The sequence below is a fragment of the Amphiura filiformis genome, chromosome 5, assembly GCF_039555335.1.
Source record: "Amphiura filiformis chromosome 5, Afil_fr2py, whole genome shotgun sequence".
NCBI classification, from domain to species: domain Eukaryota; kingdom Metazoa; phylum Echinodermata; class Ophiuroidea; order Amphilepidida; family Amphiuridae; genus Amphiura; species Amphiura filiformis.
This window is the reverse complement of record NC_092632.1, coordinates 55,210,915-55,224,626: the sequence shown is the minus strand read 5'-3', so window position 1 is coordinate 55,224,626 and position 13,712 is coordinate 55,210,915. Positions and strand designations below refer to the sequence as shown.

Sequence of the window (13,712 nt, the reverse complement as noted above, 5' to 3'; positions counted from 1 at the left end):
TCAGCGTCGGACACCATGAAGGTTTTAGTGTTTTGCGTTTTTATCGCTTTGGCAAGCGGTAGTCTTGCTCCTCTCCATCGAGTGTCTGAAAGAGTTCCTGGTAATTACATGGTTCATATCAAGGTGAGTAAGTGAAGCAACGACACTCTTGAAAAAGTTATTATATATAATCCAAGAATGGCGAACCAAGAGTAAACAATGCCTGAAAAATATTAATAATATGATTAATATCAATTAACCGTAATTTGAAATCCACTAAAAAAACCCACCGTTGACAACGTAAAGAAAGCAGCTAGTTAAAAACACCACCTCTGCTCACTCTTTGAAACTTGGTCCCATTGGTAAAAGATAATGATTTAACTTGATCATAAGCAACTTATAACATTACTTATGTATCTTACTTGTGCAGATGCGATTTTAATTTGTATGCTTCTGGTTTTGCAACTGGTTTGCACGCAAATTTGGCGGTCTACTATAGCAGTAATGTGGGACAAAAAGCTTAGCCTACTGGTGTTGGGGCTAACCTGCAATGGACATAATGGACATCACCAATTTTTAACGTTCCTTTACGCGTAACAGGTTGATGTGGCTAGGATTGTGGGAAATCACGTAAACGTTCGTGTTAATTTCTTTCGATTTGTAAATATTTTAGATGTGCTTTATATGACGTGGATTACAATTTTATATTTCACTCGATTTTTGATTTCAGAAAGGTTTACATTTAGACGATTTCATAGCAAATTCTTTCAGCGTGTCGCTTGAAGGACAGATTCTTCATAAATATGAGCATATAGGACACGGAATAGCTGTTCGGATACCTGACCATCTTGTCGACGTTGTGAGTAAGACGATCAAAACAGAAATTAATGTCTTAAAAAAGGGTTCAAAGCTCTTCAATTTATGGGGGAATGTGAGCAAACCGATGAAACTGTATATACATGTATCATGAAAACTTCCAGCAACTAGATAGATTTGACGTGCGGGTGGGGGTGGGTGTGTGCTCGCGATCGATGAGAGGTTGGTGGTTGTGTGAGATGGAATCGTAAGTATCATGACAAGGATTTGTAGTAACTGGATTGGTCGCCCATTCCTTTTTAAAAGGAATTTTAATTCTCCCCTGTCTCTTTTCCCTGATAAAGGGAGCGATATACCAATCATTGGGGCCCCTGTATCCGTACCTGGACGCAAAGCGTGACCAAGAATGGGTGGGTGCATGCGGCTCTGGACAGCAAGGTACCTGAAGCCTGGACTGTCGCCCATGATGTCCAGTGTAGTCCGGTCATTTGAGATGGCTTATACCCCTCCTGCAAAAAAAAAAAAGGGGGGGGGGGGTAATCAATTTTTAACGGGTACGGCCCCAGAATTATTTGAGGTGGCTGGTTTTAGGATATGAAGGAGTACCGATCAAGATCAAGGAACTTTTTAGGCTTTCTGGTTGAAAATCGCCTGAAAAAAAACCCCTCAAAATGTGAGGAATGAGCAATTGGAATGAGCAATTTAGGGGTCTATTAATCAACTTATATACTTACGTATATTTCGAGGGTCTTCGGAGCTAAAGGCTAAAGTTTCTACATTATTTTACGGCATTTTGATGATAATATTCCAGAAGGGGGGTCTTTGGGCAGCCAAACCTGAGCCTATTGACAGACACATACCATCACTTTTAAAGTTGACTGAGTGCCCCACCCGGACGTAGGCCTACTGCATTCGCGTAAAGTTGATTGAATTTTGGGCAGACAGTTAATTTCAACTTGAAACAGCAGTTATGACCCAAAAGTTTCCCTTTCTGGTTTAGTTACGCAGTCTTGATGGAGTGGAATATGTAGCAGAAGATGGCGTAGTATATACACAACAAGTAGCCTCCTGGGGACTAGACCGAGTGGATCAGAGATACCTACCACTAGATAACATATTCACTCCTCCAAGTAAGAATATAGGCCTAAAGATAAATCTACATAATTTTTATTTATTTATTTTTGTTAGAAAATGCAAAATCTGGGACGGTCGAGCCCGGGGGTCGAGCCCGTAGAAATGGTTGCGTATTTTTGTTCGTCTCCTCAACCTATTAAAAGTATACAGTGATATAGTTCATCGGAAAGTACACTACAAGATTCTTATTGCGGCCGCCTGCATATAGGTACATGGTCGCCATGGTACCTAACTAATGCACACAAAGTACCTATAATACATGTAGTACCAATGCTGCTACTGCTCATGATCTACCAGCAGTGGTACTGCACACGTACTACACTGCACTGGTACTCCTGTGGTACTGCTTAGTACCAGCAAAGTACCTTGTTAACGCCGTGTACAATTCAAATTATACCTGGCTAGGCAGCCTAAGAATTTTGTTGTGTAAATAATGCAATGAAAGATAATTGGCTTCTAACATAATGATAAAGAACAGTTATGGCTGTCCCCCAGTTTAAGGGATGAAGGGGAGGGGGTCGGGGACGAGCATATTTTGCGCGTGCGAAAAATGTCAATTGCAGACTGTATTCGCCCCAAATGAAGGTGTTTTCTGCTACGTGATGGGCCAGTGCTGGCAGCGCACAAAATTGCAATGGCCAAAACAGAGGTTTTTATGTGCAAAAAAGTAAGATGTACAGGGCAGTTGCTTGATTTGTTCTTTTAATATCTGACGTCCCCCTGGGGGGGGGGGGGTTAACGTGTCCCCCGAATCCGTCGTTCCCTCAGTGCAATTCCCCCTCATCAGATTTCACCCTGGCCCGCGAAAAAAATGTTCTAGTACCGTCACTGAGCTGGTCGCAGGGCTGAGGAGTAGGCTAATATTTTCTGAACTCCACATCGGTAAAAAGCTGCAAAATATATTCGAAAATATAATATTTTCACCCATTCCTTATGCAGGGACTGGATCTGGTACGACTATATACGTCATCGACACAGGAATACTACATAGCCACAAGGACTTTGGTGGAAGAGTAACGAATCTCTACGATTTCGAACCAGGAGTAAGTTATAAGGGGAGTGGGGAAGCAGGAAGCAACGGGGGAAGCAACTTTCAAGGGCAAACTTTGATGACGAAAATAATCAAAAATGGGGAAAAAGTTGAAGAGAGAATCTAACTTTCATTTCATTATGCATGTTATGTCAGATTCGAATAGCCCTACCGGCGTTTTGTTACAGCTGAGACAAATATATACTAAATCTCAGGTTAGTTTCGCTTGTTTATAGTCGTTGCAATCATATGAAATAGTAGTTTTTATCTGTTGTTGACAAGCAGCTACAGGTACATTTTTCAATCCATCACGACAAATCTATAGTTCAGTACGTCTCAGTTTAAATCAGAATTTCTGTTAAATGTCCCAATGGGTCAACAGGGCTACTAGACATCGATTAGAAGTTGATTTCCGGTTGTGTGTGTGTGTGTGGGGGGGTCCAGGCACCGCCTCCATTATAACATTATTAGCTATAGGCCTATTTATATTATCATTTTGGGGAACGTGACGTCTTCCGAGAAATACCATAGAAGCTTGCAGAAATGTTTCATTTTGGTTTAAGGGGGTACTACACCCTCGATAAATTTATGTCTATTTTTGCATTTTTCTCAAAAACTAATAAAACAGTGGTAACAAAAGTTATGTATATTATAGGGGCAAGAAATTCAATTGCTACAATGGAATTTCAGTGACTCAAAACAAGCAGTTCGTTATTTATGATAAGAAATAAGGTACCGTTAGGATGTACCTCATTTCCTATCATATATACTGAACCGCTTGTCTTGAGTCACTGAAATTTCAGTGTAGTAATTGGATTCCTTGCCCCAATAATATACATAATTTTTTTTACCAGTGTGTTATTATTTTTTGAGAAAAATGCAGAAATGGTCACAAACTTACCACAGGGGTGTAGTACCCCCTTAATTGTTCAGTAACAACTCCACTAAATTCTAGTTTATACATTTCTCCAAGACAATTTTTAAAACCGTCTGATATTTCCTGCATTTTCGTTATGTAGAATAACGGCGCAGACTGCAATGGACACGGGACACATTGTGCTGGTACTGCAGCTGGTAGTACATTTGGAGTCGCAAAGGGTGCTGATATCAAGAGCGTACGTTTCATGGGATGCACAGGGTCTGGTTTATGGACTGATATGCTAGACGGTAAGTAGACTACTTGCCGTTATAGACGAATCCAATTTCACGCATTCCTACACCTCAATAGCAGCCATAGCTGGGTCCCCGTCGGGTATATATATATATATATCCCACCTAAAATATGAAATGATGCGTCCTTGGCGGGGATTTTAAACTGCATTTCATCACCCGTGTCATGTAGAGAATAGAATGATGAAAGTTTACAACACAACCGGTCCGCTAGATTAACATTCTAGAGCTTTCTAGCATGCTAACCACTACACCACGGGTACTTGGCATGAGCAGGACTGTATTTTTTGAGGATTAGATGATGAAGGTAGCGCCGAGTTAAATATAAACCATTTTATTGCAAGTTATATTCTTGAGAAATTTTCACTTACAAAACACGTAATATTTGTGACAAAGGATAGATTGCACTATGTCACGTGCAGCGAACTACTCAATCATGTGATTAGAATGAAGATTCTGATTGGTCATTTAGTTGTACGTAGCTTTTATAATAAGCTTTGCGTTAACTAGCTGCACGTTATGACCCCGACGGCTTGCCATACATGTACGGTGGCACGCCCAAGGTTATAGCAAGCCTTCGAGGTCATAACGTGCAGCTAGCTACGTTAACATGCTATGGTAGCTGTGCTTCTGGAAACACGTTTGAGCGGACACTAAACGGGTGTCATGTAAAATATGATTGAATGTCATTATCACATTTTTAGCTATTTCAGTATTTGGCTATGTATGTGTTCTTTTTTTAAGGACTGGATTTGGTTGTGGCTGACATTACACCCACAATGCAGAAGGTGGCCTCTATGTCTGTTGGTGGTGGCAAAAACCCTTTTGTAGACCAGTATGTGGCTGATGCAATCGCTGCTGGTGTAGTAGTGTCGGCTGCAGCAGGCAATTCCAATGCCAACGCCTGCAATTATTCACCATCTGGGGTGCTAACGGTGAGTAACCATCATAAACTATGTGCCCACAAAGTTCTGATACTTCTCAAGTCTTTTAAGACTTAAAAAGGTGTGAAGTCTTTTAAAAAAAGGTTGTGACAAAAAGATTTAAAAAATTTGTTTTAAGGGGTGTCAAAGGGGGTATTTGTAAATATGGTCTTAAGGGGTGTATAAAGAGGCATTTAAGAAATTAAGAACTGAAAGCTGGTTCAAGCCACAGGGTCAATCTTTGTGGTTTGAGAATGGCTCTTGTAATGATGGGACTATATTAATCAGTTTCCCCTGCCTGCCCATTTCACCCAATTTCACATAGTCCAATGTGGTATTTGAAAAGGGTCCCCTTTTCATGCAGATTTCAAACATCAGTGATTAGGGTTGGTAGTGGCTCAGTGGTTACGGCCTTGGACTCATAATCTGAGAGCTTGCTTTACGTGCTTGTGTTCGAGTCCCTGTCCCGCCACCGTGTTGCGCCCTTGGGCAAGGCACTTTGTCTCGCTTGCTTCACCCCACCCAGGTGCAATGCGAAGCTGTTAGGGGTAGTCACAGTCGTTGTACTGATGAACCCTGCACCATTTGTAGGCAGCAAACATGGTTCCGACATATTCTAATAACGGCGGAATAAATGTAAAGCGCTTTGAGGCTGTTTACGGCATAAAGCGCTATATAAATATCTACATTTTAAAATTTTTTTTATTTATTTTGACACAGAAATGGGTAGGTGTTTCAGTTGAAAATATGAGGGCCTGCTCAATGATGACAACACATGATAGTATGTACTTTGCTTCTTTTTTTAAAATACAATTCCTTCAGGCCATTACTGTAGGTGCAACCGATGATAATGACAAAAGAGCATCATATTCCAACTATGGTAACTGTGTGGATGTGTTTGCACCAGGCACCTCTATTGTTAGTACATGGATAGATAGTGACACATCAACATATACACTAAGTGGTACATCCATGGCATGCCCTCATGTATCAGGTAAGATTTATTTGCTAGCGAAGTCACTCCCTGGTAACGGGATCACACACCTTTTGGAATTGATAGTACATCAGTGCCATAGACTTTGTGTTGCGATCATTTCCATTGTGGTGCAGAACTCAAAAGCGTGATCCAGTTGACATAGTGATAATTGGATTACACGTAACACTTTGCTGGCGAATACCGAGGGTAGAAAAGTGGAATTCTTTGAAAACCTTATTGTCACCGTTCCCTATACTCAAGACAGGATATACTCCCTGCTCAAAACACAGTGACCGCTCCAACAAAGTTTGGGGTTTTAGCAATTCTTGGGGTAAAGCATGATTTGGCGTACTATAGAGTGAGTATTTTAAAAAAAGGCCCTGGGGTACACGCAGGGCTAGTAGAAAGGACATTTCATGCTCATGGTTATATAAAAGTATATAATTTACATGTTTTAACTTTTTTTTCTTTCTTTTGATTATTACTACACACAGGTGCCGCTGCTTTACTGTTGGAGCGTGGTGTAGCCCCATCTAATGTCCCCGATGAAATGGTAGCAACTGCAACTGGGGTAGTCACTAATCCTGGATCGGGCAGCCCTAATTTGATGCTTTATGTTAACTAAGACAGACACCAGATGTCATTAAATGTGCATGCAATTTAGCTTTTAAATTAAAGTAACTTGTGATGTGATGGCCTGTTATTATCCATCGGCAATATCGTAACTGCAAAAGATGCTATTTTCACGATAAACGCATCATCAAGTCTAAGCTTCTTAAGGGCTGGGGTATGAACGTTTGGACAGTATTTATTTTGGGACATCAGAGCACATCAGACATATCGAATTGCATTCTGAATACGAAGAATGTCATTCTGATATCAAATAATTTTGATTTTTGAAATTCGCAATTTAATACACATTTTATGGCAAATCATTAAAATTGATATTTTTGATATTTAACAGTACTTGAAGTAAACTTTATAAATCTGATGATTTATACTTAAAGTGTATGTAGGTGGGATGAAAAGCCGACGATCAATTGAAAATGTTGACCTTTTTCAGTATTGAAGATATGGATTTTTTTTCCCAAAACACCAAAAAAAAATAGGTCTTTTTGGGAAAAAAATCCATATCTTCAATATGAAAGGTCAAAATTTTCAATTGACCGTCGGCTTTTCCTCCCTGCTACATACACTTTAAGAATATATCATTAGATTTATATAATTTACTTCGAGGACTGTTATATATCAAAATTTGAAAAATATCAAATTTTTATAATTTGTCATAAAATTTGTATTATATTGTGATTTTCAAAAATGAAAATTATTTGATATCAGAAAGACATGCTTCAGATTCAGAATGCAATTCGATAGGTCTGAGGTGCTCTCATGTCCTACAAAGAATACTGTCGAAACCCAATAAACGCTCATTTTAGATCCCTTAATAAAATGCTTACAAACCTTTTTAATTCCGAGGATGTAAACTCATGCCAAATAAAGACTAAGATACAATGGATAAATTTGACTCAATTGTAAAAGATACAATGATCTACTTTTATTTATAATCATTCAGCAGTAAGAAAATAAAGTCAGTAAAGACTAATTTGTGTTTATTAGTGCTACTTGTGTGACAATTTTAAGAATGGTTTTGTAGCTTTTCCATTGTTAAAAATCCACTGTACAACTGTGCACCGTAACTAGCAAAGATATGAATTAGGTTTCCCTATTCTTACATAATAATAAGATAGTAAAATAAAACTGGAGAGTGCTAAAATTGCAAATTGTAACATGTTTTTGTTCCGGTAAAGTAATTTTAGTAGCCATCCAATCAATGGCACAGAAACAGCTACAGGAATGATGATTTGTAATTATTTGATACTTTTAAACTAATTCACACAAGGAAAATGAAAACCCACTCAGAAATTTTCGTGACTCATCCGAGTTCACTTCTTCAGCTGTTGTGACTGCTGGTTGACGTTAGCGGTACTGGAGTCACGTGATCGATCTTGTGATATCGATCTATGTGACTCAGAAGCATGCTCCAGAAGAAGGATGATTTGTGTTATTTCTACACAGTAATTGGATAGTGTAAATGATGTGAACGAGCTGCAACGCAGAGACGTTCTGCAACTTTCTCTGATATTCCTTATTGCTTTGAGTTTACAGAAAGCATAGGAGAATATACTGTATGACTTTACATCTTTACATATAGAGAGTTGATATATCCATAGATAATGATAGAGTATCAATCATATATGCATGCCATCTTTCCCCCATATACCCTCAAACCCAGTCAGTAAATAGTAGGTTGTTCTGGTATAATGGTACTTAGCACTGCACAGTATACATTACTACATATATATATTATAGCCACCGTATAGCCTTAAATGTATTGCATCCCGACTTATTATCATGTAGCAGGTCGTACACACAGGTGATTAAACTGGGATTTATGATGTTATTTTTATTCTCTTTTTATAGGAAAAGACTGTAAAACAACAGCTGAAAATAGGCCTAGTTGTATTGAAAAAAAAATTGGTAAAAATCTAAATTGGGTGAGAAACTCTTAATTCTGATTAAATCAGAAGTGGCATCTCTGTTAGTTATTTGTATTGCTTGTAACAAAATGTATGATGAAAAAGCTTTTGAAAAATTTTGTCAATCACTCCAAAAAACGAAATGTGTGCAGCCTACAAGATAGCCTAATATTATCTAATTCTCATAAAAATGACATTTGATGTCAAATGTCCAGAGACTGAATAGGCAGAGTCAAAGTCAAAGCTACTAAAAACTTACTATTAGCCTTGACTTTAAAAACAGCTATGAGGTATCCTCACTGGTCAAAACTAAAATATGTCTCATTCAAAAAATACCCTTCAAACTTTATTCTCAAGAGAGACCTCATTAAAATGTGTATACAAAATCAATCTTGACCACATTATAAATATTAATAAATAGTAAATACAAGTGTCTCTTGACACTGTAAAAGAAAAGAAAAATCCACATTGGGCCATTCCATTTAAAATCCACACTACCCCTGTGGAAGATTTAGCTAAAGTCTGACACAGAGGGAGTATAAGTTTCAAATAGAATAGACAGTTGGGTTAACTTCCATTTGAAATACTCACTCCAGTTGTGTAAGATATAAGTAAAGCCATAATACAGGGGGAGTGTAGGTTTCAAAATGATTAACCCTGACCAATTACATTTGAAAAACATACTCCTCCTGTGGAAGATATTTCCAAAATCTTCCACAGGGGTTGTGTGGATTTCAACTGGAATAGCCCATTACCACAGGTAAGTCATACAGTACCAGTAAATCTTACTCACTTAATCTTGAATATGTAAAAAGTTTCACTCCATAAAAATATGATCAAATAAATATGTCACATCACATTAGGGCTGTTGTCGACAATTTTGTAGACAAAGCAATGTTTCTGATTGTCGACAAGGATTAATCAATTGTTTACAATAACTAATCATTTAGAAAATTAGAGAAAAGCTTAAGATATGCTTAACATTGCCATGATTTATCATGAAATAACTGCATCAGTCTTCTATTTCATTCGTAAGTGGTGCAGATCATCTTTCCGTAATAAATTCCAATAATCGGATGATGCATAATTGCGTATATGGGATATATGGTAATATTTTGATGCATAAAACGATGCATAACATGGTCTCTGAACTTAATATTTTGACTTTATTGATGTATTGCTTTGTCGACAACTTGTTCATGTCGGACCTTGATACATGACGATTGTCGACAATGTAAATTCTATTCGACAACAGCCCTACATCACATGCATAAAGCTATCAATATTGGATAATCAATGGTTTTCTTGTTTCAGCATTTCCATTCCACATAATATCTTGCAAGTTACATGATCTGTTAATGTTTTTGTCATATTAGGCTATGGCAAGTTCAGTTATGTCTTCTGCCATCATGTAACCAAAACTATGTAACTATATAGGTACAAACATTTGGCGATGACATGTTGAATGGTCAATTTTTTTATTTTTTTTTTCATGCAAGCTTAGAAGGGTGAAGATAAATTGAGACAGTGTGTTCATAGTACCCAATAATCTCAGATCTCTTCAAATAATTTATCATATTTGATCTTAATATAAGACCTAAATGTTTTTACAACTACCCTACACTACAAATCCAACACCAGCTATTACAATATACAACTTTCATTCAAGAAAACATCCTATCAGTGGCAAACCCAGGGTGAGGGTGGGTGGGGGATGGAGATTCGCACCCATCTCAAATGGCAAACCCAAGGTGAGGTAGTTGGTTGGAGATGGAGGTTCGCTCCCATCTCAAATCTGCCAATTGTAGGCAAAACACAATTAATCAAATCCTGTATTTGCCTTCATCCAACATAGAAATTCTATGGAAGAGTTAAATATGGTTTTGCACTTTGGATAGGATAAAGAACTTATGATATGTAAATGCAAGTGAACTCCACCCAGACTAGTTTTGCCAGGAAGTGGATATCAATATGACATATCCCAATCAACCTGCTGGATTGAGCATTGAGCCCAATGCAAGCTGGTTCATACAGGCAAATGATCAAATCAAGATGATGTAATATATCTAGTCAAATACATAAACACCTTTCCATGCTTTCACAGGGTCAGGCCTACACTACAGACCCTTTTTGGCCGTAACTTAGCTAGGACCCAGGCCCAGGTCTTCCATATAATCCTACACCATGTAACCTTTATAAATAATCTCCTTTTATCTACCCAAAAAACAAATAAAACATTATCCAATAATTACAAAAATATACAACAGAACAGCAATTTCAGACAAATTAAAAACAAATTAAATAGGCCATATATATACACAGCAGCAAACAGTACAAGTGAGTTGTTAAGTTGAACCTATCTACAATGGGAGATACTTTGATGTTTAGTGGCATGTTATTTCAGACCATACACAAAAAGGCCCATCACCAATTACGCTGCTGCTCCTAGGGACAACTGAACTTGACAAGTTATTTCTATCGTTCAACATAAACCCTCTCTTGGTGGAATGTAGAGCTTCAAACAATCAGATTGGTGACAGACCATCCAGTGACTTGTTAATATGTGACACGATCTGGTCCATGGGGGCCAAAGGTGGCAAATTTGAAACTAAGATAAAGGCAAAAATATGGAGTAAAAAAACAACAAAATACATAAGAAAATACACATCACAAAACCTCATAACTTTAGAACCAAGTATGCTAGACATTTGGTGTTTTCAGTATATGATAGCCTAATGTTACTACAAGGTATTAATTATAGTAACTCAATTTTCAAAAATGCCTCCTTTGGCCCCCATGGAGCAGATCGTGTCACATATATAAGAGGATTTTGAACATGATTTGTTTTTGGATAGGGTGCCAGTGGAGTGAGCCAAGATGATGAGTGGTGGCAAGGGATTTGGAATACAATGCGAGCAGCTCCATTCTACAAGAGCTGGAAATGAGCAATATCAATAGACTTGTGAGATAGAAGGGCATTTGCATACACGGGCGTAACTAAGGGCTGTGAGAAGTCTTGCTCCCTGGGAGATGCTGGCCACCATGATTTTTAAATTTTTAGTCTTTTTTTTGTGCTTTTTAGCCAATTTTTGACAACTTTCATCAAATGTTGCCGCTTGAAGAGTTGCCTTGAAATTTCCCCCCTATAAAAGTCCTTGCTACGCCACTGTTTGCATAGTCTAATTTTGAGGAGTGCTCGCATTGCATTACTACAAGTTTTTTGATTGATTTGTAACAGCACATATACACAGATATTCCAAAGAAATTAAACAAATAACGTAAGGAGGTAATGTGTGAAGACATTCATTGTGGAGTTAAATATAAACACTTTTCTGATTGTTGCTGAAGGTGTTATTTCAGTGCTACCAATGGAAATTGTGGTATTGAAAAGGGGATGCATGTTATGTGGGCATGAAGCTAATAGCAATAAAGTTTTAGAATTATTGTGTTTGAGCTTGTTTGAGGTATATAAAACAAAACATTGACTGCTCTTATTTCGGAAATGTTGAAAACTACCACGGTACCACCCCAAGATGACCTTGACACTTAGGCATACTAATGCCAGAAACCTTGCCTTACACACTTGTACGCCTTCCAGATCACCACAGAAAATTGCAAATACTGAAATATCAAAAGCAATACTAAAATACCAAAAGCAATAAAAGCAACACTCAAATACCAAAAACAATACAAAAGAATAAAGAAAATTCAATATCTTATTGCACCAAATGATTACAAGCCTAGTAGGTAATAGTATCTCCAACGGACAAGGTACAAAAAACACACCAAGGATCAAAAGATGATACAAGAGGATACCTAGAACATATAAAAGCAGAAAGACTTGGAACCAGGTATACCAACTTGATGTGGGGAACAAGACAAAGACATAGAAAGATAATAACTATTGCAGTATGCAAACCATGGAAGTGTACTAACATTGCAATAGTAAATATCCAAAACCACAGAGAAAAGTAGACAAAAATTAACAAAATGCAGCCAAAGTCTGCTTTACCCTGGGGGACAAACAACAAAAATATGCAACATCAAAAATTGAAGCTAGCTACATGCAGGTAGCAAGCACAAAAAAACATATTCAATTTCATGATAACTAATTATATCATGTAAACCTCTTCATCCAATATCAGTCCCAAGAAAATGCTGCATATGGAACATGAATGAGTATTGCATAATAACACATGTCGTCACTGGGCGGGAAAAACCTCATATGTACTTTTTGCCTTTGAACATGGATGTGAAAACCCTTCAATATAAGGTCTACACCCAGGGGCGGATACAGGATTTCGAGAAAGGGGGGGCACACTCCTGAAAATAACAAAATATAATAAATGGCCACGGCGGTCATCCCGGAGCGCTTATGCTTGCGACGGGGGGTGTCTGAGGGGGATGTGGCCCCCCTCAGAAGTGAGAAACTTTTGGAAAATGAAGACACAAGTGAAGCCATTTGGTGGACCATTTTGTCAACATTATGGTGTAAAATTTTAGTTTGAAAAAGCCTAAAATTTGCAAAAAGACGGCCCAGTTGAAGCCATTCGTGGACAAGTTTTGACCTCTTTTGTAAAATTTGCTTTATATGTACCCATGACGTTTCGCGACATGGGGGGGGGATGTCTGAGGGGGATGCCCCCTCAGAAATGAGAAACATTTGCAAAATAAAAACCTAATTGAAGCCATTTGGTGGACCATTTTGGCACTATTATGGTGTAAAATTTGAGTTTGAAAAAGCCGAAAATATAACATTTGCGAAATGACAGGCCAATTGAAGCCACCTTTTTTCACTGTTATTGTATAAATTCAGAGTGCTGGGTGTGAAATACAGAAGCAGCAGACAGTTGTTTATACAGGCAGGGGTGTCTGATGTTCCCCCTCCGAAATTTGGAAATTTTATGAAATGAAGGTCCAATTGAAGCCATTTGGTGCATCTGTTTTACACTATACGAGAGTATATCATTGCTTTTTAAAACAAAACAGGGCCCGAACTCAATTTGTAAAATGTTACACTGACACTTTAATAGGCCTATAAGACTTGGAGATTCGGCATGGATCGAAGTCAGCATGGAGTCCGTATTAATACTGACTTTGGTGACAAAATGTGACGGGCCCTGCATCATCGACGGGCCATCAGAAAT

General features: G+C 38.0%; 1 protein-coding gene across 1 annotated transcript; it reads left to right on the top strand.

Moving 5' to 3' along the window:
• On the top strand, window positions 1-6,801 carry LOC140151907 (aqualysin-1-like). Its single transcript, XM_072174219.1, has 8 exons — window positions 1-123; window positions 710-838; window positions 1,796-1,925; window positions 2,869-2,972; window positions 3,979-4,126; window positions 4,874-5,064; window positions 5,875-6,046; window positions 6,523-6,801. Exons 1-8 carry the CDS (start codon window positions 16-18, stop codon window positions 6,651-6,653), a joined length of 1,113 nt encoding a protein of 370 aa, XP_072030320.1. The 5' UTR covers window positions 1-15; the 3' UTR covers window positions 6,654-6,801.
• Window positions 6,802-13,712: the final 6,911 nt, after the last annotated feature.

Excerpts from the sequence above, each read along its gene's own strand:
- LOC140151907 (XM_072174219.1), top strand. The coding sequence starts at position 16 with ATGAAGGTTTTAGTGTTTTGCGTTTTTATCGCTTTGGCAAGCGGTAGT. Across the intron at positions 1,926-2,868 it reads TAACATATTCACTCCTCCAA|GGACTGGATCTGGTACGACT; the intron begins GTAAGAATATAG and ends TTCCTTATGCAG. Across the intron at positions 5,065-5,874 it reads CACCATCTGGGGTGCTAACG|GCCATTACTGTAGGTGCAAC; the intron begins GTGAGTAACCAT and ends CAATTCCTTCAG.